At 42.1% G+C, this 27,566-nt stretch overlaps 1 protein-coding gene across 2 annotated transcripts; it reads left to right on the top strand.

Annotated features, from left to right (window-relative positions):
- The first annotated feature begins 469 nt into the window (after nt 1-469).
- LOC140994497 (guanine nucleotide-binding protein subunit alpha-12-like) lies at nt 470-24,707 on the top strand. 2 transcript variants are annotated; one of them, XM_073464159.1, is made up of 6 exons: nt 474-1,250; nt 8,716-8,934; nt 20,115-20,165; nt 20,256-20,456; nt 20,807-21,013; nt 21,780-24,707. In XM_073464159.1, exons 1-6 carry the CDS (start codon nt 933-935, stop codon nt 21,939-21,941), a joined length of 1,158 nt encoding a protein of 385 aa, XP_073320260.1. In that variant the 5' UTR covers nt 474-932; the 3' UTR covers nt 21,942-24,707. The 2 variants fall into 2 exon arrangements, with proteins under 2 accessions (XP_073320251.1, XP_073320260.1); XM_073464150.1 differs by having other exon boundaries at nt 470-1,250; nt 20,115-20,456.
- The last annotated feature ends 2,859 nt before the right edge of the window (nt 24,708-27,566 follow it).

A 27,566-nucleotide genomic window follows, 5' to 3' on the forward strand; every position in this document is an offset into this window, starting at 1 on the left:
AATAAAAATAAATGCAGTTTTGGGGAAGAAATTTTAATCAAAAGAGAAAGAGAATAAACAAACTATGACTAAATAAACTGAACTTAAAGGACACTTTCATACTGTTTTACTTTGTTTATATGTGGCGGACCCTGCCACCTTTCTAGCTTCAAACTGTGTTTTGGGGACTTTATTTACCTCTGAGAAAATGAATATTTCTTGTACTAGTACCTCATTAATATTGACTTTGAATGTCTTCTCTAAAACTACGTAGTGCCCCTTTAAGACTTCAGCTCTGAGCAGTGTCGCCCCCTCTCTCCCTCCCTCTCTCTCTCTCTCTCCCTCCCTCTCTCTCCCTCTGTTGTGCCCTCCGGCGCCCCCTGACGGTGATCCCCGGTAAAGCTCCGGCGCTCCCGCCCCCCCTGCTGAGTGTGACCGTCCCACCGCCGCCCGGAGGAGCCGCTCTCTCTCTCCGCTGCCCAAGTTCACAGACCCCGCTGGCTGCGTGCGGAGAGTTTCGGAGAGGCTGTCCCGGTGTGTGTGTGTGTCTGTACGCGTACTATTGTTTTGCTTTTGGATGGACGGACCGACTTCACACCAACTTTAGCTCCTTTTCTCAGGACTCATTTCAACTTTTTTTTTTAATTTTTTTTTTTTAACTTTCTGAACATTTCCTGGCTGTTTTTTTTCTTTCTCTGCCCTGATTGATTTTTTTTTGTTGATGGCGCGGTCAAACCAAGATGGACACGGGTTGTCTGCCGGCTGGAGACTAGATAACCGCTTCACCCATTCCTCCTAAATGTAGACTTTATTCAATTATCCGCTCAAAACGTATTATTTATTTATTTATCAGCTGGATGTAACCGGACTGGGCCATTTCCACCCCAGAGGTCGCATCCTATAATGAACATTTCTCCACTGAAGTTTCGCTGAACTTTTTCCCACGACTCCAAATGTCGGGAGTGGTCCGCACCCTGAGCCGCTGCCTGCTCCCGGCCGAGGCCAGCCGGGACCCGGGCAGCAGCAAGGAGAGGAGCCGGGAGAGGGACGCGGCGCAGGAGCGGGAGGCGCGGCGCAGGAGCCGGGAGATAGACGCTATGCTCGCCCGGGAGAGGAGAGCCGTCCGCCGGCTGGTGAAGATCCTCCTGCTCGGGGCCGGCGAGAGCGGAAAGTCCACATTCCTCAAACAGATGCGCATCATTAACGGGCAAGAGTTTGATAAAAAAGCACTTCTGGACTTCCGGGACACCATCTATGAGAATATACTGAAGGTAAGACGGGAAATAAACAGCCTGGGGCCTTCAGGGAAACTTTACAGCCCCGAGAGTCCAAAGTTTAGACTGCGAGATAATCTGTGTCGCTCTGTCTTCTTGTTTTTAATGAAAAATTGATCTTTTTTTGTTGTTGTTGTTGTTGTACAAAACCTGGCAACCCAGGGTGAGAAATTAACATTTAGGAGGCGCATGCACCAGAGCTGAAAGATAAAGCAATTAATCAATTAGGTTTTTGGAGATTTATCTGACTAGAGCTGAAACACTTAAGTCATTAATCAATTAGAAAAAGAGGATCAGTAACAAATATCAGCAATCAGTCAGTCGTTTTAAGTGATTTTCTAAGAAAACATCACCAGTTCCAGCCTCTCCTCGTCATCTCTCCTGATGGGAAACTGAGTATTTGAGAGTTTTTGATTTCCAGTCAGGCTCGTGATGGGGATTTTTCACTGTTTCTGGCATTTTATAGACCAAACTATTGTTGATTCATCACAAAATTAATCAGTAGTAGAAATAATCATTATCTGCAGCCCTGACAGTGACATTTTCATCCCACAGTTAAGGGTCACACACACACATACTGACTGAAAGGCACAGAAAGGTTTGTTGACATAGTACATATTTTTATCCCGTGTGTGTGTGTGTGTGTGTGTGTGTGTGTGTGTGTGTGTGTGTGTGTGTGTGTGCGCGCTGTCCCTTTGTTTGCTGTCATGGCTGGGCCTCCTTCACCAGCTAACAATACCAGACTATTCCTGAGGGATGAGCACATCCGCCCTGAGTGCCACACAGCCCAGACAAGGATGATAAGAGGCTGCACTCCTACACACACACACACACAGCAGCAGTATACAATATACCCTCCACTGGATACCAGCATACAGTGGCTGTGCTGTCTCTAGGCCCCATCATGAACGCGACCCCCACCCTCCAACACACTTCGCCACCACTTAGCCTCCTGAAAAACACACAATGCGCGATGTGTAGGAGGCAAAAATTACAAGAAATCACATGGTCGAAGGTGCGTGCCCACAATCAGTGATAAAAAGTTGAACCAGCATATGAAAATATTAACATGATGCTATACGTCCGTCATCTCCTCACCCGGCCTTTGTCCTATAAAACAACACAAGGCACATTATCCAGTAATCAATTAGTCTGTAAAATGTCAGAAAATAGTGAAATATGTCCAAATTGATGTCGTCTGACTACTTGTTTTGTCTGAACGACAGTCAGAAAACCCCAAATTATTTAATTTCAAATCAAATAAAACAGCATCAAAGAACGACCAGATCATTATTTGCATCACCGGTTAATCAGTTGCTTATATTGTTGACTGATTGATGCTTGTTCGAACTTAAATGTCTGAAAATAGCCAAGAAAACCCTGAAAAATCTGTTTCTTCTTTATTATTATTAGACATTATCAAATATCAGGGAATTATTTTGGCACACGTAATATTTTAATTCACAGTATCAGATATCGAACAGCTGTGTGATGCTTCACCTGAGAGGAACTGTATTTTAATATTTGATTTTAAATGATCCCAGTTTTATTTCTCACCTGGGAAAACCAGGTGAACCAGTGACAGGTTTGCTCTTACAAGTTCTTATTTAATATCATTTTGTTATTTAAAAGTGTTTATGTGTTTCTGCAAAGGGAGCAGTAAAGATGAAGCACATCAACCTCTCAGTCCTTCATTTATTCATACAATTAATCAACATAAAATACAAATAAATGTGACAATAACACCCAGGAGTTGGGCGGATCAGTGTTGTGATATTACATTTTAGATATCGTCTAAGCCTAATGCTTCCCACCCTGGGGTCTTGCTTACAATCTCTAACCAAGATACATATTTAATTAATAACATAACGTGTAAAGCAGTTTATAATATCCGAGGATGGTGTCAGGACTGCACATGAAACATTTATACAATCACAAGCCCAACACATAAAACACAAGATAAGAGACATTCATATCACATTCACGCATCTTACAGGAAACACAGATCCCTCTCATCTCAAACACACACACACACACACACCCAGTCCCACCACAGCTTGTGTAGCCTTACTGTTGTCTTCAGACCGTATTTTTTCTTTTGTCAAATAATATCTCGTAACTTCTTTCCAAAACCGAGGCCTTGGTTGGCTTCCTGTTTTCAAAAATCAGCCTTTTATAAACCAGGGAGGAAAACATAATCTGTCGTCCCGAGGAGATTGAATTTTTTCGTCATTCTGAGAGATAAACAGCTCGGCCGAAAACTGACATTTTTTGCTCTACAGGTAATAAACACACCCTCTTGAGTTTCATTCCACACTTTGTTCACTTTTATACAAAACCAGAAGGAGCGCACGAGGGAGTCAGTAAGAGCAGCAAACACACTGATCGGAGGAATCTGGATGAAACTTACGCATTTCATCTCTTGTGTAAGAAATTGTTAACAAAACATCCCGTTTCCTGTCACAGAAAATTAAGAAAAGCAGCCATTTTCACATTTTGACGAGCTGGAAAGTTATAAGGAGGAATAGATTGATAAAGTAGATGACTGATGATTTTGTTGATTGATTTAATACACAGCTTTACCTCTTTGTTTCCCCTGAAATAGCTTTTAAAATCATCTCCTCAGTTTTCTTCATTAATCGATCGATCGTTCGGTTATGTTCTTCTTCTTCTTCTTCATTTAGTTAGACCGAACTTTAAAGGTATGAAAACTGATTTTTTTAATAACACATGTACAGTAGAATACAATACAGTGGATAAGCAAATGTAATCATTTTAATAAGCAACAGGTTTCATACCACAGTTTATCTTGAAACAGGTATATCGCTGACACAGGGCTGCGCATTGAATCTATATCAGATACTTTACAGTAAAGTGATGTCATTTTCTGAACTCACCAGACTGTTGTACCTGTTCCAATATTTGCCTTTAACCACTTCGTCATTATATCAACACATTTTGTTTGTAGAGTACCAACAGTCGTCCCTACAATACTGTCCCGACATCAAAATCCAGATATTTGGTCAAAGATATTGTGCTATTTATTAGTTATTCTTAATTCTTATGACCGGATCTGATTCCGATTAAGATCATAGTCATAAGATTAACAGCCACAGCCTGAGGTAGGAGTTTGCTCTGTAGTCTGGTGGTACGACAATAACACAAAGTTTGCTTTGTTTCACCGTTGTCGTGTTTTGTCCGGATTGGCCTCCAGAATCAACTAAAAATGAAAGTTGCTCGAAGTAACTTTAACAGAAGCACTTAACGTGTCTCGTGAGTAAATCTGGCATCCGCTGGTGCATAAAGTGGGACGATTTGGGGCTTTGGTGGAGGATCAGCCTCACCTGCCGGGTGTAGAAGGCTCCCTCCGTCTCCCCCTTCATGGGAACTCGGTGGAGAAAGAGAACAAAGCAGGAAGGAAGGAGGGATAAGAGAGCACACAGGTGTGTAGCGCAATTAGGCTTATAAAAATCAATAACACAGAGGTGGAGTTCAGGTGCCGACCTGCTCCCTGAATGTTAGTAATTACACCTCCATCAGCGACAGACACATCTGTGGTATAATCCTTGTTAGAGTAGGTGTATTGATCCACTCTCTGAAGCTTTGTGCATCAAGAAAAAGTTATTTTCAAGCTGGACCTATGACGGTTTTGAGTTTTTCTTATCTCCGTGTCTCTGATTGTTCTCGTTTGTCTGTCATTACTGTTTAACCGAGTGTTTTCACAGACACACATCGATCAAGAGGGATAACCAGAGTTCACAGCTTGTTTGTCTCATACAAACAGAGCAGAAGTTTCTTGGTCCCTTATCGCCCAGTTTGCTTTAAGTTTCCTTTTAAGGTTGGAAAAATCAATGTATTCCACACTGTTAGCTCAATTTGGCTCCTCATTTAAGCTATTGAAGTCCCAAAAACTCAGCATATTTGGCATCTTTGGAAAGTTTAGGAGCGTGACTCAGATTTAAAATAAAGTTCTGTGGGTCAACACTGTTTGTACTGATTGAATTATATGGACTGATTAATGCGTGTTTGATCAGTGCTTGTTTGCTACACTAGTTACCAGCCCGTACGCTGTGTTTTGACAGTTTTTTTGATCTATCTTCTGTAGAGTGGGGGATTTTTTTCTGTCTCGCCATGTTTTGAGCGGACTGAAGGCAGACATCGTGTTAGAGGAGTTGGGCAGTGGCAACACTAATGCAGGACGGGAGCCTCTTTCAGTCCCAGCCAGCTGCCAACTGCTGTTATAATAATACCATTGACCGCTTCATGACTGTGACAAGTCTTCAGTTCAGACATCAGATTTTCATGTTGCTCAAGCCCCATGTGGAGAGATGATACTGAGGGTCAGTGACACATGAGACAAATAACAAGAGTCAGTCTTTTTCTCCTTCAATTAGTGTTTCCCATAGCGCTGCCCTCCGCGGTTCGGCTTAAAGGGGCCAGTAAACCTTTCCGGTGTCCGATCAAGGAAGTCTGTGTCCGAACACTTCTGTAACTCTGACAGTCTAACATTCAAGCCCGCTTTACACTGTGATTAGTCAGCTGATTGGCCACCTTCAAGCGTGGCTGTTCATATTGATTTAAAATGGCTTACAAACCACTTCTTTTCTAATATAACCGGACTTTAACAGACCTGGAGGTCAGCCTCACAAGTAGGATTGTTCCAGTACCATTTCCAGTATCGGAGAGATACTCTCTGAAATGTTAGATTGGGTATTGGCAAGTACATGAGTCTATGCACCAATCTGACACCATAATTTATTTATTAGAAACAAGATCCTGCTGCAGAACAGATTTTTTAAAATTAAGTAAGTAAACAATATCCATAAATGTCAAGTCAAGTCAAATCACAGTCTTACCTGCAGTATCAGGTCTTCGTAAAGAGAAAGGACGAGGTATTAGTACCTACCTACCTTATTTAACCTGTTCAAAAAGGATGACAAAGAAATTCATAAAAGCTTTCTTCATTTATTCTCAAACAAAAACGATTCCCTCCCCTTCACTTTGAAAGAGTGAAATACTGAAGGCAGCCAGACTACAAAGAATAAACTTAAAACATAAAATGAATACAGACAAGTCCAAGTCTTCAACTTCTGAAGTCTGAACTCATTGATTTTCTGTCCAGTCCACATCCCTACATGGTTAGTAACACACAGCTGTTAAAAAAGATTTCAGATTGTTTCCTGGTATTAGACGATCCACAAAGTCCAGGTATTAAACAGACAAATAAAGGTTTAACTTAGATTAAAGGAAATTATATCTGAGGCTACGATAGGAGTTGTGAAATTTTACTTCAATACAGGAAGGACAACTGGGTAATACTCCACCCGAATAATGCTCATCGTAGCATCTCAAGTGTCATATTTAGCAGTAATTTAATGCCACCCTGAGTACAAATTCCTGCTAAACACAAACAGCCGCCTGATATTTCCTGACTAGAAGTTGATTCGGATTATCTAAACGCCCCAATGAAAGCTCACATAGGAGTGTGTGAAGGACACTCAGGGTTTTTTTCTCCAAATTTTGGCAGAAGAAGGCTCATATTTTTTGGCAGCTATTTGGCCTGTGAAATGGGACAGACCCGATCAACTTCCTGATCTTACTGACTTATTACAGACAGACACGGGGGGGACAAACATGCTCGGTGACCAGCAGGGAAACAGGCAGCCAGACAAACATGCAGGCATACAGGAAGAGAGACAGACAGTACCACCGAGGATTATGTTACAAATACACAGAGTAGTAAATTGATAAGGTTCAGGCTGCTCAAAGACGTGTAAGAAATGTTGACTGGATGTGACTCACAGCTCGCTCACAGTGACTCTCTCGGTAGTTTTACCGCCAGCGTGCTGGTGTTGGATGTGCATGTGTGTCAGATTATGGCTGCATGTGTGTCTTTGTGTTAAACGCTAGTTTGTTTTTGGCCGTCTTACTCATTCCTCCTGAAAAAACACAAACATCAACTCTCACAAAAAGTCGTAAATGAGGGATATGACTTAGAAAACACACCACTTAGTCACAAAGGAGCATTTTAAGGACACACGCACACACGCAGAGGCTCACACACCACAAGCACACACGCACAGCAGCTGCATTGGTGGGAAATTCGACTGACTGTCACATCTTATTTTCATTTTAGTGTTATTTCCCTTGGCCTGTTGCAAACCCATCTGTGTTTTTAAGAGGGTAATCTCTGATTTCTGTCTGATTCTTTCCTTGCTTCGAGGGTTTTAGAGGATTTTCCTCGTCTTTTGTCAAGACGGTGTTGAGCTGTGTTGGCAGCTGTTTGTGTTGCTGGCCTGTAAAGCCCAATGAACGTGATATTAGGCTGTACAAATAAACTTGACCAGACTTGACTGTTGCACAAGAGTTAGGTGGTCATGACTCATATACTCACCAGCCATAACCTACCGTGACCTTTGAAACACTTTGTATTTCACTGATGGTGTTGGCTGCTGAGTCCTTTTGTTGTTTTTAATCAATAAATCAGGCAAACAGGCCTCAATAATGCAGCAGATTTTGAACTTTAGAGATGCTTGGGAACATTGGAGTAAATTATTGAGCCAAAAAATAGAAAAGAAATAGATGCTACAGATCAACAAAAGCAAAAACAGACTAAATAAATGATGCTGAAAATGATAAAACATTCAGTTCATCATTTTACATACTGTCCAGTGACACTGCTCTCTTTTAGCCCCGCCCCTCCGAATACCCAGTCTGCTCTGATTGGTCAGCTCACACATGCCTGAGCTCAGCACCGCTAACAACAACAGAGCAGCTGTGCTAAATCAATTCTTATGTGCCCAACTAGCTGCTTGGCATAAATTATGCGAATGTGTGACACGGTGACATAGTGTGATATCACAAAGTCACAGAATTAAAGGCAGACACTGGCGAGGCATTTCAGGAGCAGTGTTTCAGTGGGAGAGAGGAGCTCCTGTAGGTGTGGACGTACCCTTTTTTAACTTTCAAGACCTTTTACATGCACAAGAACTCTTATAAAACACTGAAGGAAATTAAAAAACATAATAGGTCTCCTTTAAGTCACAAATAAAAACTCAAACAAAATTCGACAGATCATGAGACGCTAAATTGGAACGGTTAAAAGGACTTGATTGCAAAAAGTTTAATAAATAGGGAGACAGAAAAGGAGAAACATAAAACATTGGTTAGTTTGATCCGACCTCCCACGCGGATCAGTCCACATGCTTCTCTTCACAAAACCACCAGCAGCCTCACATGCACATGTTCGAGTGTGTGTGTGTGTGTGTTAGTCTATGTTTACCAGTAACGCTAGACTGTGTTGACATTTTTCCCAGGAAGCAGCACATAGAAGGAGGTTTTTTTTTTTTTACTCCTCTCTGCGGTCAGGAAATATTTCTACAATATTGCTGACATTAGAAAAAAGCAGCCGTTACACCACTTACAGGCTTACGTGCATGTACTGATTGTGTGATATCTGCAGGGCATGCGGGTGCTGGTGGACGCCCGGGACAAGCTGGGCATCAGCTGGCAGAGCTGTGAGAACGAGAAGCAGGGCATGCTGGTGATGTCGTGGGAAGGACGCGTGGGCGGCTCGGGGGTCGAGCCAAGCGAGTTTCAGCTGTACGTGATGGCAGTGAGCGCGCTCTGGGCAGACACCGGCATACAGGAGGCCTACGCACGGCGCTCCGAGTTCCAACTGGTGAGTAGATTAACCGCATGACATGTGTTTTTCCCCCTTTTATTTCACTGTTTAAGTTTGTTTCAAGTTTTTATTGAGGTTAAATGGTGTTCGCGCTGAGAAAAGACGGTTGACAGGTTGACATATTCGGTATCTTTGAAGATATCAGGATCTTAAGTCGATTGTATGATACAGTTCTGTGGGTTTGAACAACATTTTGCAGCACAGGAAGAGTTTGTAATGGCAGCTAGTAGGGATGCACAATATGAATAACCAATGATTACTTGCTTCTCATGGCAGATAATGATAACTGATAATTATCAAACCTGAGGGTAAGAAAGGCTGAGATATACTGAGCAAAGATGGATGATTTCTTATTCCACAAATCTAATAAGATCTGATTTAAAATGTGTAGACTTTTTCCATCCTCTCTGAACTCTTGTTGGAACATGTGTTGCAAATTACAGCTGTGATTCTTTCCTCTGAAACTATAAAAACGTCCACATCTTTTTGGCCGATCACTCACTAACTACTGTGTGGATGCTGCATTTATTAAGTCAGTGAAAAACAATCTTATTAACGGCTCTGTTAATTATTAATTTCCTAATATTGGGCTGATATTTATCGTGCATCCCTAGTTCAAAGATATATTTCTTAAAAAAGTTGTTAGTGTATTGTTTACATTTATCTGTGTGGATTGTAAACAGCAGCTACAACACAGTGATGATATTTTTACCCGCACATTAAAAGTTCGACATCTAGTAAACTTATTACACTAAATCCTCCCATGACTTTCTGCATTCAAAACCAGTGTATTCACTGACCCGGAGTCATGATCAGTCAGAGATTACTCAAAGGCTGAAACTGTGAAACTGGAACGTGCCTTTTTCTGTGCCAACGTGGTAGCAAACAGCAATTTCTGGTCAGAAGGAGTATGTCAGCCTTTTTTCTTTAAAGTACACAATGAATAACATGCTGGACAAATACAGCCTCGGACCTTTTGTCACACAGCGTTCCTTTCCATCATTTTTATCTCGCTGTACTGTGAGCCGTCGAACTGAGCGTTAATGCCAAAAAAATAACCTTCAGTAATAATCCCTGTAGCCATCAACTGCGAAGATGACACCAGATGAACCCACTTGGGTTGCAACGGTTTGAGATTTTCACCGCACGATAACCATCTCAGAAAATATCACGGCTTCATGGCATCACAGTTTACAGTATTACACAATTGCAATGATCCTAAAAGGAATAAAAACAGAAGGGCACAACATGACCAACTAATATCAAAAACAGTACAATACAAAACCATTTGATACATGTAAGTATGTAATTTAAAGGTAGCTTGACCACCAAATCATGTGAAATGTACTTTTAGCTAAGCTAGCCACTTTTAGCCGCTGCTTTATTTAACGACATGGAATAACAAACTGAATAAACAAAACGTCAGTTTATCGACATGCACGTTACCATTTACAAATAATGATTATAGCTACACTTAGCTTTAGCTTTAGCTGTGGCTCTCCCAAGCTAGCTTTCACTTGATATCTCTTACTTTAGCCTAGCGTCTAGTTAGCTTCTTTCCAAGCTAACAGTGAGGAGTCCTACAGCAGACAGATAATAACCTGTGCAGTAATAAACAGCTAGAGTAGGCGACAGTAAGGGCACAAAATGCAGCACTGACGCTGTGTTTTGGCTCTTTTTACGTTTGAGTTGTAGTTTAGTTTAAGTTTAAAAAAGCTGTTTTAATGAAAATGACTCATTTCTAAAGTCAGATTCAGGTTTGACTGAGTTTTGACCTAATACGTAGCCTGGTTACTCTGTTTTGTAAGGCAGTGTACATGTTTTACCGTCGGGTCCATAAATATTTCCACATCACTTCAGTGACGTCAGCAGTCTAGCGTCGCAGACATCTGCATACTGTTTAACTGATTTACCACAGCCAGGACTCACAGAGCTAATAATAATAACAACTGACAAGCTTTGGAGGAAGTAACTGGATAATATCAGAGCTGTTTTTACCTGTCAGCTAAAGGAAGAAGCCACAGTGAAGGAAGAACTGCTCTGACTGAAAGCCTTTGGAAATATATACAGCTTCTGCTTGCCTTCCCTCTCTCGTTTTTATTTTTTTGTTTTGTTTGGAGACTTTCCAAAGTTGTAATTATTTTTCTCTTGACTGGGAATGGAGGCGGTGAAGCAGAGCCCTGTGGAGTTTCATCTGCCACGCTACGCTGCACTCTTCTCACTGTATAACCGGTCACATCAAACAGATGAAAAACAAGACAGTATTTCTTATTGAATATTTCAAAACGTATCTTTGAAGCACGATATGATAAAATGTCATCTTTACTCGCTCACATATCAAAGTGAGGTGCAGTGAATCTGCTGTGTTTCGACGACTTGAAAGCCTCAAAATCGGCCGAAAAATGCATCCTGAGGTGAAATTGGTACTCTGCGCCCGCTTGTTTTGTTATCAGTGAGAAGTGGAGATGGAAGTAGTGAACGGTAACAGGATGAATCCAGTTCTTGAGCATGCCTTGAGTTATAATTCAGTACTTCCCCTGCAGAGATGATTTTCATTAAATTTAGGAAAATTTAATATCAGACAGGACAAATTTGTATTTGGAAGGGAGCATGTCTGTGCTGTGCTGCCAATTTGTGATTTAGATAAGACAGGCGTATTAGACCTTTACATCTGAAGTCTAATGCAACATTTCAACATTTCAACATAAAACCACAACACGTATGTAATAGTAAGTTTGATTTGGTCGCCTGCGGCTTAAACTTCTGGGGAAACTACGATGATGCATCAGAGAGAGAAAGGGGAAGGAAGTCAGCGAACACGAACAGATGTAACACGAATACAGATAAATACCCTTCTCCGTCCTTGAACGTGATTTCTGCCTGAACCACGGCAGATAGATTTTCATCTGCAGTGGTGGTTGTGTAACAATAAAGACAACTCCCAGGTTCCCACGCTACTTCACAACATCATCAAACTACTTCCTTTGTTTTCTTTGTGTTGATAAAGAAACCACTAGCAGCAGAAATTACATACTGTGCTTTTAAAGCTGCTCTAATCGATATTTTATAGCAGCAGTGGATCACAACAATGTCTATAATGCATTAAAAACATACTTATAATGCATAATAATGTGTTATAAGGTCAAGAATCAATACTTCAACAAGCAAACAAACAAACTACAAGCTGGTTATAAGTAACTATAAGTGGTCATATTGTTGTATTATTTATTCCATACAAAGACGTCCATGTCTAGACAGAGTAACTAAGGACACCTGGCAGCTCTCTCTCTAGTGAGACCATCCAGTTTCTTCTTTAAGTTCATCTATGTCTCTTCTGCCTGATGAGAACCAAACAAATCAAGACGTGTTTTTAAAGCAGCCACTTATTGGAACAGAGCAGCTGGAGAACCACTTGGCATTACAAGTAAGTCTAGAAGTGTCTACAAATATGCCGTGAAGGGGCCAGACAGACCGTTAACAGCTCTTAATGGTTCAACAGAAAGTCATGAGTGATCACTAACCATATTGTCAATATAGTGAATGTCTCAGAGCGTCGGCACGGCCAGCTGGTCTCGTTGTCGGAGCGGTGTGTGCTGCCTGTAGCGGCTAGTTTACTTGCACTTTATTGGACACGAAACAGCAGCTTCGCTTTCCGTCCGGAGCTGCAAGTCTGACCTTTTACCTTGTTACACATTTATCAGTGACAAAACGATCTGGAGTCAGACAGAAGCCACTTCCGTCTCTCTCTCACTTAACATACTGTACGTGTGTGTGAGACAGTGCACAGCTCCAGGTCAGACTGCCTTGTCTTATCTGGAGCCACTGCGTGATAAAGCTTGTATGGCACAGCTGCACAGACCTGCAGACATCAGTCTGGCTTAATGGATTAATACTGACTAGCGAGTCATGCTATTTTTTTCTCTCTCTCTCCAGTAATGTTTATTTCCTTGAATTTTCTGAGAAGACGATGATGTAAACAACCCTTCTGTCATTAACTTCTCCAACATGAAGGCCTGCACATGCTAAATCAACCTCAAACATGTTGCTAGCTACACACAGCGGCATGTGCAGATGAACTGAGACGACGGCTCCTGTTTAGTTAGCAAGATGCCGCAGAGGTACATTATTAGCCAGTTAGCAAGCACTGGCCTATAGCAAACCACCCAAAGTGTATGATCTTTTAGCTCATTGTTTTGGTTTAACAGCTCATAATTTCACTTTTTTAGATTCACTTTGAAAAGTAGGCTAAAAAACACTGTTCACCACCAACTAGCAACTAGCTGGTGAACATAGTGGCGCATTTAGCAGCTAAGCCAGATATTTCTCTCAGGAGTTAGTGGAAACCAAAACAAGGCTAAAAGAGTTATGCAGCCAGTTAGCATAATAGCGAACCGAGCGGTTACTATCAGTGTTCTGTGTATGATCTTTCAGCTCATTGTTTTTGGTTTTACAGCTCGTAATTTTACTGTTTTAGGTTCACTTTGACAGCCTGACAACCAGGCGTAAAGAAAAACCCCGACTGTACACGACCTGCTAAGTTAGCAGCTAGCTGGTGAACACAGTGGAGCATTTAGCAGCTACGCCAGATATTTCCCCTCAGGAGCTGGTAGAAATCAAAATAGAGCTAAAATAGTTACACAGTTAGCTAGCATAACATCCGTGTGAAATGAAACGCTATTGAAATACAAGGTTTCCACAACAGAGATGCTGAATGCAAAGTTAGCACGATCCATAGTCGGGATTAAAACAATCGTGAGAATAAAGCTAAAGGATTCGCTTTGGGCTCTGCGACTGAAACTAGTCCTATTTGTGAACCTTTCTAAAGAATTACAGCTTCAGTCTGAGCTTTGGGGTTGAGAGTCACAGACAGGACAGAGAAGCTGGAAAGTATTCACACATTTCCTAATGCAGTCGTTCCCGTACTTGAGGTTTGGGCCCCCTGTCACGGCACGAAGTGAAAACAATTTGAATGACTATGAATCATGTCGGGAAAGTACACACAAGAGTTTGGCTGATGCTGCCGTGCTAACTAAAACTCAACTTGGATTCTTTTTAATTGGTTGCCTCCCTTATCAGTGTTAATGAGTGATAAAGATTGTTGTCCGGGAGGCTTAAACTTTATTTTTTTTGGGGTTCACGCCAGAGAGAAGATTGAGAATCAACTCATTGTTGACTTTCTGTCGACAGTAAGAAAAATACAGAATAACAGCAGCGTTCTCCTTTCAAAGTAAGCAACCAAAATGTCTACTGTGGAGTAAATGTGCTGAGTTAGATGCCCCCCCCCCCCCCCCCCGCTAGCCACTCTCTGAGAGGTTTTCCAGGGATACCACAGTCAGCTTTTCCCAGGCAGGCACTGCTGGAGCCGGGCCACAGGCTGAGGGAGGGCGAGAGAGGAAAGACAGAGACAGAGAGAGAGAGAGAGAGTCCGATGGGAGGACGAAAAGAGAAGGAGTGGAAAGTAAAGAAGAGCGGGACAAGAAGGAGTGAGAGATAGTGAGAGAAAAACAAACTGAAAGTGAACACATGTTTGGATTTTGTTTACTCGCAGGCTGCTCTGTGTTCCCACCACACCCAGATAACACGCAGTCTGATATAGGACATAAACACAGAAAACCTCTGCTGATCCACAAAAACAAGGCTGTATATCACGCTGTGGCGGTAAACTGTTGCTGTTGTCTTCGGCAGCACAGGCATCCTGAATAAAGGGAGGTTTGAGTTAACCGTATAGGGAACTCCGAAGCCCTGACGAAGATGAAAAGAGGCTGTAAAGGCTGAAACACACACACACGCACACCACACACACACCCCATATGGTCGACTATATGAGAGTTCAGCCTGGAAGTCTCTGCTGCTGCAGTGCTCACATGTACAGCATGTAACTTTATCTAGAAGTGTTTACAGAGTGGAAAAATCTTTTTCTGTCGGTTTTCAGTTCTTCTTTCCTGGCATCCTCGTGTGTGTGTGTGTGTGTGTGTGTGCTTATGTGTGTGATAGTTCGAACACTGTAGCCATAACAACCAAAAAGATAATATCACATGACCTGGTAATTGTGAGAATTATGATTTATTCCAACTTATTTTCATAGTTTTTCCACACGATTTCTATCAGTTTTGACGTCGCTGTTCTCGACCAAAGCGATTGCAGAGAAAACAGACACATCAGTGCAACAAAGTGCGGTCGAGAAACACGAGCAGCGTGACGGGATTATTAGTGAGAGCGCTCAAAATGTTCAGAGCGACTGTTTGCATGCACAAGTACAGTAGGTCAAAGGTGAACCAGAAAGTGGGGCCATGAATTGATAGATGTTTACAACAGGCCGTTCACTCTTCGCCTTCGTTTTCTCCACGAAGCGGGAGGTTTGTTTAAAACCTGACAGCTCCTGTTTTCCACCCAGTCGGACCCAGAGGTTACGTTAGAGTTCGGACTCTTATGGTTTATGATATTTTTATTAGGTTTTACGATGTTTTCATGGTGTTAGGATGTTTTTGGTTTTATGATTTATGATGTGTTTGCCTTCCTGGAATCAGCAATTAACCCGGCAAGTGATGATGGACGTTGTTATAAACCAGGATCAGCAATTGAGTCGTAATTAAGTGCAATTATAGAGTTATTATTCTGATACACAACATATAATACTGCATGTGTGAACAGTAGAGTGTTAAAACAATTAGTTGACCAGTCGATTGTGTGATTAGTCGGTCACAGTGTTTAGGTTTCAAAGCATTTTATGAATTTTTTGTCCAGCATAGATGTACAAAAATGCCACTGAATGAAAGGCGGGACTGTCCTGTGCTCTACGGCTCTGATTGGTTGTTTTATCGACGGTCATTAAGGTGATGCCAGATGGTACGGCTGTAATTATTGTTCAGTAAGAGAGAGTAATGTCTGCTAGTTTGGCTTTGGGACTTATTATTAATGTGCGTAGAAGAAAAACTGTTCAAACTCTCCACATCCACACAGATAGCGAACCTGAGAAGTTTGTCAATTGATTTTGCTTGTGTGAACTGAATACATTCAAATTGATTATCAATTGTATTGTTTTGTGAGCAGTGTTATTGGTTTCGGCTGTCTTGTAGCCTGCAGGCATTTTTTGACTTAATTGGAAAGCTCAGACGCTCCATCGCTCCAGCTCTTGGCTGAAAGACTAAATGTCTTTTCTATACTTTAAGAGAAAGTACAGTTTTAGTTTTAGCTCTGATCATTTTAACAAAACTTTGGGATCCTATTTTCTCTTTCATTAATTCTGTCCCTTCTTTGGAAGATTAATTAAGTTTAGTCATTTTACAGGGAAAACTAAATCATCTCTGTTTGCAGGGCTGGATGTGAGACCGGCAGCGCAGCCCTGTCGGGGTATACTCGGATGGTTTTGTTTGTTTGTTTGTTTGTGCATTCTTGTGGGTTAATAACAATATAAAACTGTCTGGCATGTCGAACTTTCACATTGATGTTTGTTGTGTATTGACATCCCAGTAAACTGCTGCTAATTCTTGTTTAAATGTTTTGAGTTTTAACTTATAACAGCATCAGAGAACAAAGGTTATTACAAAGGTTAGTTGTCCCTGAGGTTTATGGAAGACTGACTTTACATTCGTTTGGCTTATATGGTGCCACAAACGGCTTCGGTTCTCCACCTAAACCTTATAATGGTCCGCAAAACCCTGAAGATGCTACTTGTTTTTCTGTATTTATATAAAATGCATATATTGGCAATCAAAAAAAACAAAAATTGAAGTTTTGCCGGATAGATAATATATTAGCTTTTTGATTAAAAAGACAACAACAACAACATTTTAGATATTTTACAGTGAAAACATCAAAACATGAACATATCTGACTCCTTCTATCATTGTAAACGTTTGTTGGACTGTTGGTTGGACAGAACAGACAACTTTAAACATCATCTTGGACATTTTTTCACTATTTTCTGACATCTTACGGACCCGTGTAGAGCGGTATAAATGATTTAAAGTGGAAACAGTCAATTTTTGCTTCTGTTGCCAAGACAATCAGATTGCTTTCTGTTTTTCTCAGGGTCACAGTTACCAACAGTACAGGACAAAACATGAGAATTTATTCATTTAGTTTATAAAGGAGACGTGAAAGCAGATAGAAATGGTGCCGGGCTGCCAGCTCAACCGTATCTCAGCCTTCGTTTTTTATGCCCGGTGGCGGAAAAATAGTAAAGTGAAAGCGAAGTTTATAGGAAACAAGTCTAAACGCTGATGGTGTCATTATTCAACAGCCGTCACACCGTGCAATCAACGTTTATTTCATAATAATAATGTGAAAAATTGTGATTTGCATACAAATGTTTATTCACTTTATTCACAAGATGAGTCCAACTCGTTGTAGTGAAGGGACTGCAGCTGTCAAACAATAGTGGCGCACCCAGTCACACTCACACACAAGTGGCACACATGTACCTGTGGCCACACACACACACACACACACACACAAACTGCAGAATGTGAGCTTATTCAGGTCTTTGCTGTAATAAAGCCCCTAATCTGCCCATACACGCCATGAATGGAGACATTCCTCCTGCCTTACTCAACCACACACACACACTCACACTCAAATCCAGACACACACACACAAACACACACACACACACACACACACACACACTTGCAGCTATATTTTATAGTTTAACAAGCTGTAGATCAGCATTACAAGCGACTGAAACTCATCCTTGGCATAATAAAATGAATTTGGTTTGATTTAGTGTGATGCCTCCAGTGCATCATTGAACAGGCTGTCTCATTTCTGCTGATGGCAGTTAAAGCGTCTGTTGAAATGATCTCCTTGTGTGTGTGTGTGTGTGTGTGTGTGTGTGTGCGGTGTGCGTGTGTGTGTCCCTGTCTGTGTTTGCCTATCCCTTCATCTCTGGGAATTCCCCTCTCCCTGCTTTTCCCTCCGACCAGGCCCTCCTCCTGTCCATGTCCGGCCGAACCAATCAGAGTCCCCGGCTTTGTGTTTCCTATTGCTGTGACACTGTAGGTCAGCGGCGGTGTCACGGGGTCACATCTCACCCGCACGGGGGGTCGTGTTTCCCGGTTATTGCCCGACATGACAGGGTCGACGGGGATTAACTTTAACGGCCATGTGAAGAGTTTTCACTGATTCTGTTCGATCTGTGAAGTTGCGTCATTAACACAGGTTTAATGAGCAGTAATACGTGTGTGTGTGCGTGTGTGTGACGGGAGTGCTAAAATGACTTTGTATCTGGGTTCTGTCTGACTCGCTAATCCCTCCCTCCCCCATGTCTCTCCCCACTGTTTTCACACACACAGCTGTTTCCTGTTGAATGTGTGTGTGATTAAGAGAGAGAGGGAGGAACGAGCGAGATTCACTTTTAAACTACCGTCACGAATCAAAAGTGTACAAGAGGAGCAGTAAAACTGAGTGTCAACAGCAAGCAGCTTGAAACTTTAAGTGTATGTGTACAGTGTGTATTATATTACAGCTTTAGCTCATTTACTCCAAATCACATACAGTGTATTTACTCAGAACCACCGCAGCCAGCTGTTTTCTGAGCCATGCTGTTCTGCTTTAGCAAACTGGATGCACCTTCGCTGCAGTCTCAGGCACCCACTGGTTTCAATTCATCTCCCAACAGTATGAAAATCAATAAGCGGCCTCTTAAAACTTCCCTGAGCGGTGCAATCCATTACACTGATGATCAGCCGGCATTTTAACCACATTACCACTCAGCGATAGCGTAGCTTGACAGAATAAAAAAAGAGTGCAGGCTTGATGTTCGCTGTGATGGATTACGCAACTCAGGTTTAAGAGTCAGCTTAATGGCTGTCAAACCGTACAGAAATGAAAATGAAAAGAAAGAAACTGCTGCCTGAAATGAAGGAGAGATAAAAAATAAACATCCAACTGTGCTGCGTGTATTCAAACATAATCAGCAGAAAACTAAAGTATATATGATTTGTGGTAATACCTTGCAAACACACTGGTATATTCCACTAGGACTGCTTTTAAGAATATTTTCTTCAATGATTCATCTACCAATTATTTTCACCTTTAATCAATTAGTCATTTAGTTTATAAAATGTCAATAAAATGTTTAAAAAAAAATGCTTATCATAATTTCCCAGAGCCCAACAGTCCAAAACCCAAAGAATCTTCATTTAATATCATAAATAACACAGAAAAACATTTATCATTCAGATTATTAGCTTCCTTTTCACAGCTTTCACAGCCTTTGTGGGCCACATGCCTCTATCTCTTCCATTTTTAATGTTTCCCACCGATTTTTTTGCATTTTTCTGGAAACAAATTATATAATAATAATAATAATAATAGAATAATGTAATATTTAATAATGTAATGTAATTGATAATGTAAAGACATAATGTAAAAGTACAAACTAATACCAGCAGCAGTCAGAACTACATGTAACCTCAGGGCGGATCGATCTGATGAGGGAGCAGTTGTCACCCATGGCAACAAGATATGTTTCTGAGTATTAATAAGTGCCATTAAACAAAATGTATAACGTCGTCTGTTACATCATCAGCCAAGTTTTTTGTTAACTCTGTATATGGCAACATTAGCATTAATTTTTTTGGTTGTGTGTTTCCGCCCACTTTACATCAAATCATCATTCTCCTTTTTCTTCTGTTTTGGTCTCCACCACCTCCTGAGGGAAATATCTCAGTCTTAAGCTTCTAAATTTTACTCTACGTTTACCAGCTTCATCGTAGGTTTTTCATTAAATCATATAAATATATCGATCGGTGCAGCTTTGATGTGTTTACTTCAAGTCAGTTTCTGTCTGGGAAGGTGAACAAGTACACTAGATGTGATTATGACACAAATACACTGATGAAAACACAATGATCCAGTTATGAATATCAGTAGCGTGCTATTTGTAAAGCCTGTCCATAAAATTAACTTCATTAGTATCAGAGCACATTACAGAATATATAATGGGATTGATCCGATTATTGTCGGTCACATGGTCTCTGTCATTTGTTGTTTGATTGGGCAGAAAGCATCCATTGATGTTTTATTTAATCAAATACCACAGTTTCCATGACATGTGAATCAAATAAGGAAGAAATAAAAGAAAGGGCTTTAATGTGATTATTTGGGGACTTTTAATAACATGGCTCAGCTGTATTTTGGATTAGTAATATATTTTTTTTTCTTCCCGTCTTCAGAGTGAGTCAGTCAAATACTTCCTGGATAACTTGGATCGCATCGGTCAACTGGTGAGTCACACTGACGAGTTAAATCTGAAGTGCACTCTGTGTTTTTTCACCAACTTGAAAGGAAGTGTTCATCTCCCCCCCTCTTTTCAGAGCTACATCCCGAGCAAGCAGGACATTTTGTTTGCGAGGAAGGCGACTAAAGGCATCGTTGAGCACGACTTCGTCATCAAGAAGATTCCCTTCAAGATGGTGGATGTGGGAGGGCAGAGGTCACAGAGGCAGAAGTGGTTTCAGTGTTTCGACGGGATCACATCGATACTCTTCATGGTTTCGTCATCAGAGTACGATCAGGTACCGTCAGAGCGCGTGTACACGTCTGATCATGTGTCGCTGATGTTGAGGGTTTTTGTCAGACAGTGTGATCATTATTCTCCTGACTCTTAGAATTACCAAACGGACGAGAAACGTCAGAGAGACACAACATTTGAGATTCACACAAAGCTCTCTTTGTGGTCGGCTTTTGAAACTCGATTGTTCCCTCAGTCGTGGCAGCGATTCAAATCAACAGTCATATGATGACGACTGAATCCTTAATTGGTGCGCAGATAAAACCTGAAAAAAACCAAAGGATAATTGTGTGTGTGTGTGTGTGTGTGTGTGTGTGTGTGTGTGTGTGTGTGTGTGTGTGTGTGTGATTCCAGGTCTTGATGGAGGATCGGAGGACAAACCGTTTGGTGGAGAGTATGAACATCTTTGAGACCATCGTCAACAACAAGCTCTTCCTCAACGTGTCCATCATCCTCTTCCTCAACAAAACAGACCTGCTGGTGGAAAAGATTCGCACGGTGGACATCCGCAAGAACTTCCCAGAGTTCAGAGGAGACCCACGCAGGCTAGAGGACGTACAGGTACACAATATTTTGAGCACCTACACACATAAATTATCATCCAAGCGATGTCTGTGGAGTTTCACATACTGTTGAAGTATCATTGCTGATATGTTTCACCACCTCTAATGACACAAACGAAGGGAGGACACTGGGCCAAGACGTTTTGGATTGACAGTCTCAACACCTTTGGGCCTCAAACATTTGCCCTGTTTGCCTCTCCGGAGGGTGCGCTGTTTTGAGGTGGCAAAATTGCCTTTTGTTGCCATGTGCCTTCATATTTCCTGACTCATTTTCAGTGGTATTGGACCATGTGAGGCTATATGATGTGGACCCATTGTGTTTTCCACCTCATAGGGGCCGTTATAGGTGATCTGGTGGCTTATTTTTGCATTTAAAAAGAATTAGGCACGAAAAAATTATAAATATTTCAGTGTGTTCAAACTCCTGTAGATCAATGCAAGAAACACTTCTGAGCTTCTGACTGTTGGGAGCAAAAATTCGGACTGTACCCTTTCTAAAGTCTGGACTCCAAAGGGTTCAACGACAGCTTTGAATTTACTCTGGGCTGGACTGACATTTTAGGATAATTACATAATTTACATACATTTTCAGGAATGGTGTTAGACCTTTCTTATACTGATGATTGAATCGTGATGTAAATGGCTCTACTTGGCCAAGATACTGATTTTCTCCAGATTTCTTTCCCCGATTATGAAACAGGGTCTCTCATACACATAATGTTTAAGAAATCCGACTCAAAGTGTCTCTGCTCTGCTCCCTCCAGGCGTTCCTGGTGCAGTCGTTCAGCCGTAAGAGGAGGAACCGGGGGAAGCCGCTCTTCCACCACTTCACCACTGCGATAGACACAGAAAATATTCGTTTTGTCTTTCACGCCGTCAAGGACACCATCCTGCAGGAAAACCTCAAAGATATCATGCTGCAGTGACCTTCATGCTGCAGACGACGACTTCTGTGACTGTAAACTGTGAAACCGGCCATGAATCCAGGCCTGGAGGACACTACAGCCCACGAGTGCATATTAACACTGACCTGTGGAGCAGCCAGTTGAGCCACAGTGTGGATTTAACTGAACTCTGAACCTGTGGAAGCCATGAAGCTGGCATGTGTCGAACCCCTGTGGAAACCCCTGTGAGGGTCAAAGAGGACGAGATCCTGCATTTAACCTGTATAAATGTGTGTACGCTGGAAAGACAGTCACCTTCTCCTTCTTGTAGCTCTCAAGTGTTTTATAAAAAATCAGAAAAAAATAAGAGAAAAGCACCGACTACATGGCATGAGCACTGAAAGTGTTTTTTCTCAGATGTATATATGACTAATGACATCCCTGTCACTAAACCACGTCAGACTGCTGCCGGATGAAATGTAGCTGGATTAAGCTGTGTGAGCGAAGAGGCAGGAGGCAAAGAAAGAGGAAGAAAGAAAGTTCAGAGCGAGCCGATGTACACGTGACGGAGGGAGAGGGGTGAGGGTTTGGGCACATCCCGGTCATATGCTGTGTTATGTGATAAGGTTGCACAAGTGTTCCTGTCAGTGAACGAGGAAAGCAGATGGAAAGAGATGAATCCCTCTCGCTCCGTGTCTTTCTCTCTATCTTTACCTCTCCTTCACCGCTTGTGTTTATTCTCCTGCTCCCGCCATCACACAAGAGATGAACAGCTGCAGATAACAAGTCTTACCCAACTCATCCTCTCCCTCTCCTCTCCGGCACAATGGACAGATTGTTCCTCTCCTCTCCAGCAGAAGCAGCACACAGTCAAATTAGAGACTCTTCCTAGTTAAAATACACACAACACGGACACACACACAGCTCCTGGTCTTCCATGAATTATGGTTCATCTCTATCCCTGTGCCTTCTTCTGTTTCCCACCGACATCCTAGTGGAAGCACCACAACAGCCTGGACTTGAGGCATATTTAAGTACCCCCTTTACAAGGAGGTTTTGGTTTACGGTTACACCACTCTCCTTTTGTCTTGTAAACATGAAGGGAAAAGCAGAGAATGACAGGGTTGAACTGTAAATGACCTTATTCCCATGTTGCTGACAGCCATTTTGGAAGTCTATAGCAGTCAGGGTGGGAAGTGTACCAAAAAAGACCGGCACAAAACATTAAAACCACAGCAAGTGACCCGAACAAGATTGAACAAAATCACAGGAGAGCTAACTCACACACAGACGATACAGACTGAGTTTCTTCCTCTTCACCAAATCTGGTATTTTCTACATCTGGACACCTCTTGAGTTTATTATCACACTGATGGGAAAAATGTTTTAGTGCTGCAACAATTAGCTGATCAATCGATTAGTCAACCAGCAAAAAAAAAAAAAAAGGGAGGCAATTTCTATTGAACCGAAAAAGGTGCCATCTTCAGCTATTTCTTCTATAAATCAGAGGGCAGCTGTTTTCAGCAAAAACGCTCTGATAAACCCACTTTACACCTTTTCACTGTCTGTCCAGCACCAACATGAACATAATGGAGCATCAAGCAGCTAAAGAGACAGATATTTACCCTAAGAGATGGTTGAGACTAAACCAGAGCTTAGTGGCAACTTGTTTTTAAATGTGGGGTTCTGACTCGCATAGTCTACCATGCCTACTTTCTACAAGCACTTAAAACTCCCTTGATTGGATATCCAGTGATGAAGCACGGTTAAAAAGCACGCAGACAGAACGTGTCTGAAATGTAATGCAAGTGACTTTGACGGCGGGGTGATAGTTGGTGACACACAGGCTGGTTTCAGTATGTCAGAAACTGCTGCTCGTGACCAACAGTCTCGAGAGTTTTAAAGAGAAGTGTGCCATCCGTAATTAGGAAGCTGTTCTGATAAAGTGGCCGCTCGGTGTTTGTCGGTGTCGTGTTTACAGCTCGTAAAATCCTTTGACGCAGGTTCGAAGAACAAATGAATCACTTCATCAAAACAATAACCAGCTGATTAATCACTAATTAGTCGCAGCCCTCCTTCGCCAGTGAGTTAGCTCGTGATGTAGCGTAAAGCAAAGGTAACGTTGCCATGGTTACTTGCAGTTAAATATATCTCTTTGCACTGATTTACTTCTGAGATGTCCTGTTCTGTGATTTTAATGGATACCTGCCTCGCGTTTCAAATTTGAATCTGAATCCTCGGCTGCGTCTGAAGCAGAGAGTCTATGAAGTGGAAACATTTTCATGATGTGTGTTTTGGTACTCGGCAGTAGTTCACAGCCGGGCTGCTCCTCCCACCCTGAGTGTTGAGTCCAAAACGGCCTCGATGGGAACGAGGCCTGATCATGAGCACTTCCACACGCCTTATTATGAAACTGTATTCAACACTTTGTGCATGTTGTACATAGAATACTGTAAGTATCTGACTGACACTGTGTGTAATGTGGTAACCTTACAATACAAGCGCCACTCTGTCTAACAGCAGCACTGTAACTGTAACATTTGTCGTGAACTAATCTACCTTTTCCACTCACAAAGTGTTTTGTAAGTGTCGTCACTGCACTGGATGTGTCCGAGAGAAAACAACCAGAAAGGAAAGAAGGAGGAAAAAAAAGAAAAAAGGCAATGAAACAAACAAACAGACGGCAGAATCTGAAAGGCGAGCAGGATGGAGGCAGAGGATGAAAAGAGGGAGGTCTTCTGCTTTTGTTTTTTGTTTCCCGGTGCCTTGGCTCTGTGCTCTGTGGTGAAATACACTGCCGTTTGCTGACGTGCTGTTTCTTTATTTTCTCTGTGGGCGTCTGTGTGTGTTTGAGTGTGTGTATATGGCAAAGCAAGAGGTCAAGACCCTCTGTGTTGGAAAGTGAAAAGTGGTAGAAAGATTAGCAGTCAGGGGGAAATAGAGAATTTAAAAAAAAAAATGAAGGACAGATGTGAGGGGGAAAAAATGAAATCAAACTTGTTTTTCTTATGTCCTGGGGCCGTTTTATGAACATGAGAAGCCCTCTTGCATAGTCAGACAGCAGAGAACTGAGGCTCCTGATATGTAATGTCATACTGATGTACAGCCTGGAGGCTAACCGTAGGCTTTTATTCCACATAATGTAATATGAGGCTCATCAGCTAGAGCTATCAGACCGCTGGGCATAAGAGTGCAGCTAGAGTCAGGCGATATCTCCGTTACCCAGCAGAGTCTGACCTTTGCTTTGGCTTTTAATCAGAGGAGCTCTGATACATAACAGACTGCGAGTCTCGAGAGAGAGGGAGGGAGCCCAGAAACAACGAGACCAATGGTTTTAGCGCTGTTTCAGAAATCACTGGTTAACATAGATTTATTTACACAGGAAGTGAGCAGAATGTAATTTAAGGTCTAAACACACACACACACACACCGCACAAACCCATGTGACAGCCGGGATCTGAGAAATGACCCTGTGAATGGGTAAGGCACAGACTGGGGGAGGGACAGACAAAGGGAGGAAGAGGGAATACAAGAAAAAGTAAGAGGATAGAGGGAGGGAGGAGAGGGGGGAGGAGGTCACGTTTCCTCTGTTGAGCCCACTTCCTGTCCTGATCCCAAAATGGAGTGACTGTAAGAATGACATCCCTCCGCCTGTTTCGACGGCCCCCTCCCTCTCCCACACACACACAAACACACACACACACACATCAGAGAAACCCAAACCGGCCTCCCGCAGTATCCTACAAAGGAGATGAGAGGAAAAAGCAGGGAGCAGAAAAATATATCCCCAGTGGTCTCTGAAACATAAGGAAGCCTTCGTTTATAGAGGCAGAGAGGCGCAGGACATTTTGTCCTCAAGTGCGTGTGTGTGTGTGGGTAATGTGTTGCCTTTACGTGTGTGTGTATTGGTGTTAAATTGAGTTTTTACTATGTGCTTTAGACATAACCAAAACATCAGTGAGGATAGTTTGATTTAGTGTGCTTCAATGACTTAATCAGTTAGTTATCAACTATTAAATTAATCGCCAACTATGTAATTAATCAATTACTCCATTTGAGTATTAAGAAATTCTGATTCCAGCTTCGTACGTGTACATGACAGTAAACTGAATATCATTTGCTTGCGGACAGAACACATTTGAGGACGCCATCTTGGGGTTTGGGAAACAGCGGTCGACATTTTCTGACATTTTACAGACCAAAGTTAAATAACTAATCGATTAATCGAGAAAATACAGGACAGAATAACCAACAGTGAAAATAATGGACAGCTGCAGCCCTTCTGTGTTTGACTGACACGCAGTGATTTTGATCAAGCTATTTATTTTGTTCCTGAAGTTTTTACATGTTATTACATTTAACTGAAATTAGCTTTATTAATTCCTTAAGAAAAACAAATGGCAACGCGCAACATAAAATTAGCTTCTTTTTTTCCTTTAGTTGTACAAACGTAACTGAGTCATTAGCTGTACATATTGTGTCTGTGTATTATATTCGAGAGAAGGCAGACATCTTTTACGGCAAATATCTCCAAAACTCGGCAAAAATTTAGATGGACAAACAGCACTAGCCTGCAGGTAAGATGCAAAATATGTATTTCTTAATTTTAGGGTGAACTGTCCCTTTAAGCAACGCCTCACTATAATGCTAGCCTCAGTGGGTTGCTTAGTCAGCCAGCTCACACTTAAATAAAGACAACTATTTCTAATGTGAGGTTTAATAAGTTATAGATCGCATTTACTGATTGCTAGTGCTATTTTTTGAAATTTCAGAAGTCTGTGGCGGTACTGGCTGTAAATTGCCTACAGGCCAGCCCAACCTACATAAAAATATAAACAAAAAACACAACTAGGGGCCGTAGCTCAGTGGGTAGAGCAGGTAACTAGCGATCAGAAGGTGGTTCGAATCCCGGCTCCCCTGGGCGGAACTGAGCTACATGTCGAAGTATCCTTGAGCATGATACTGAACCCCAAAATTGCTGCTCATGTGCAAATGGCACCTTAAGTGGCAGCCTCTGCCATCAGAAAGGGCCCTGTGATGAGCTGGCGACTCGTCCAGGGGTGTACCCTGGCCTTCGCCCATAGAGTAACTGGGATTGGCTCCAGTAACCCCCGCAACCCCCTGAAAGGGGGATAAGAGGGGGTTACATCCCCGCAACCCTCACGGAAAAAGCGGCAGATAATGAGATGAGATGAGATGAGACAAGTAGGGGAATGCCCAATGTCCACCACTAGAAAAATAAACCCATAAAAAAACAAATGCCTCCTTTGGATATAATAAATAAATGCCTCTTTTGGTTACAATAAATAAATGCCTCTTCTACAGGCCCCAGGGAAATAAAATAGTAAACCGAAGGTGTGAAGGGGCCTGGGTTTTAAAGGGTTCCCAAAAAAACAAAGTTTCCTCACTAAAGATGTGGGCAGCCCAGAAACAAAATAGGGCCCAAATAGAGCAAAGTTCTGGCTGACAATCTAAGGGGGAATGAGGTTCTTGGTAATTCAGGGAGTGATTCAGCATGGGCCAGGGGCAGATTCAGTATGAGGGTGAGAGCCCCCGGTGTGCCGTTTCCCACCTCTCTTAAGCCTTTCAAACAGGGTGTCGTCACACCCTGACTGGCTGGGAGGGAAATACCCCGAGCTGCTTCCACTCCTCAAATCAGGAGTCGGT

Source organism: Pagrus major, chromosome 1 (genome assembly GCF_040436345.1).
Source record: "Pagrus major chromosome 1, Pma_NU_1.0".
NCBI classification, from domain to species: domain Eukaryota; kingdom Metazoa; phylum Chordata; class Actinopteri; order Spariformes; family Sparidae; genus Pagrus; species Pagrus major.

Bases quoted from the DNA above. Each gene is read 5' to 3' on its own strand.
- LOC140994497 (XM_073464150.1), top strand. From the start codon at position 933: ATGTCGGGAGTGGTCCGCACCCTGAGCCGCTGCCTGCTCCCGGCCGAG. The intron at 20,457-20,806 runs GTACCGTCAGAG...GTGTGATTCCAG, and splicing joins CGTCATCAGAGTACGATCAG to GTCTTGATGGAGGATCGGAG. The intron at 21,014-21,779 runs GTACACAATATT...TGCTCCCTCCAG, and splicing joins GCAGGCTAGAGGACGTACAG to GCGTTCCTGGTGCAGTCGTT.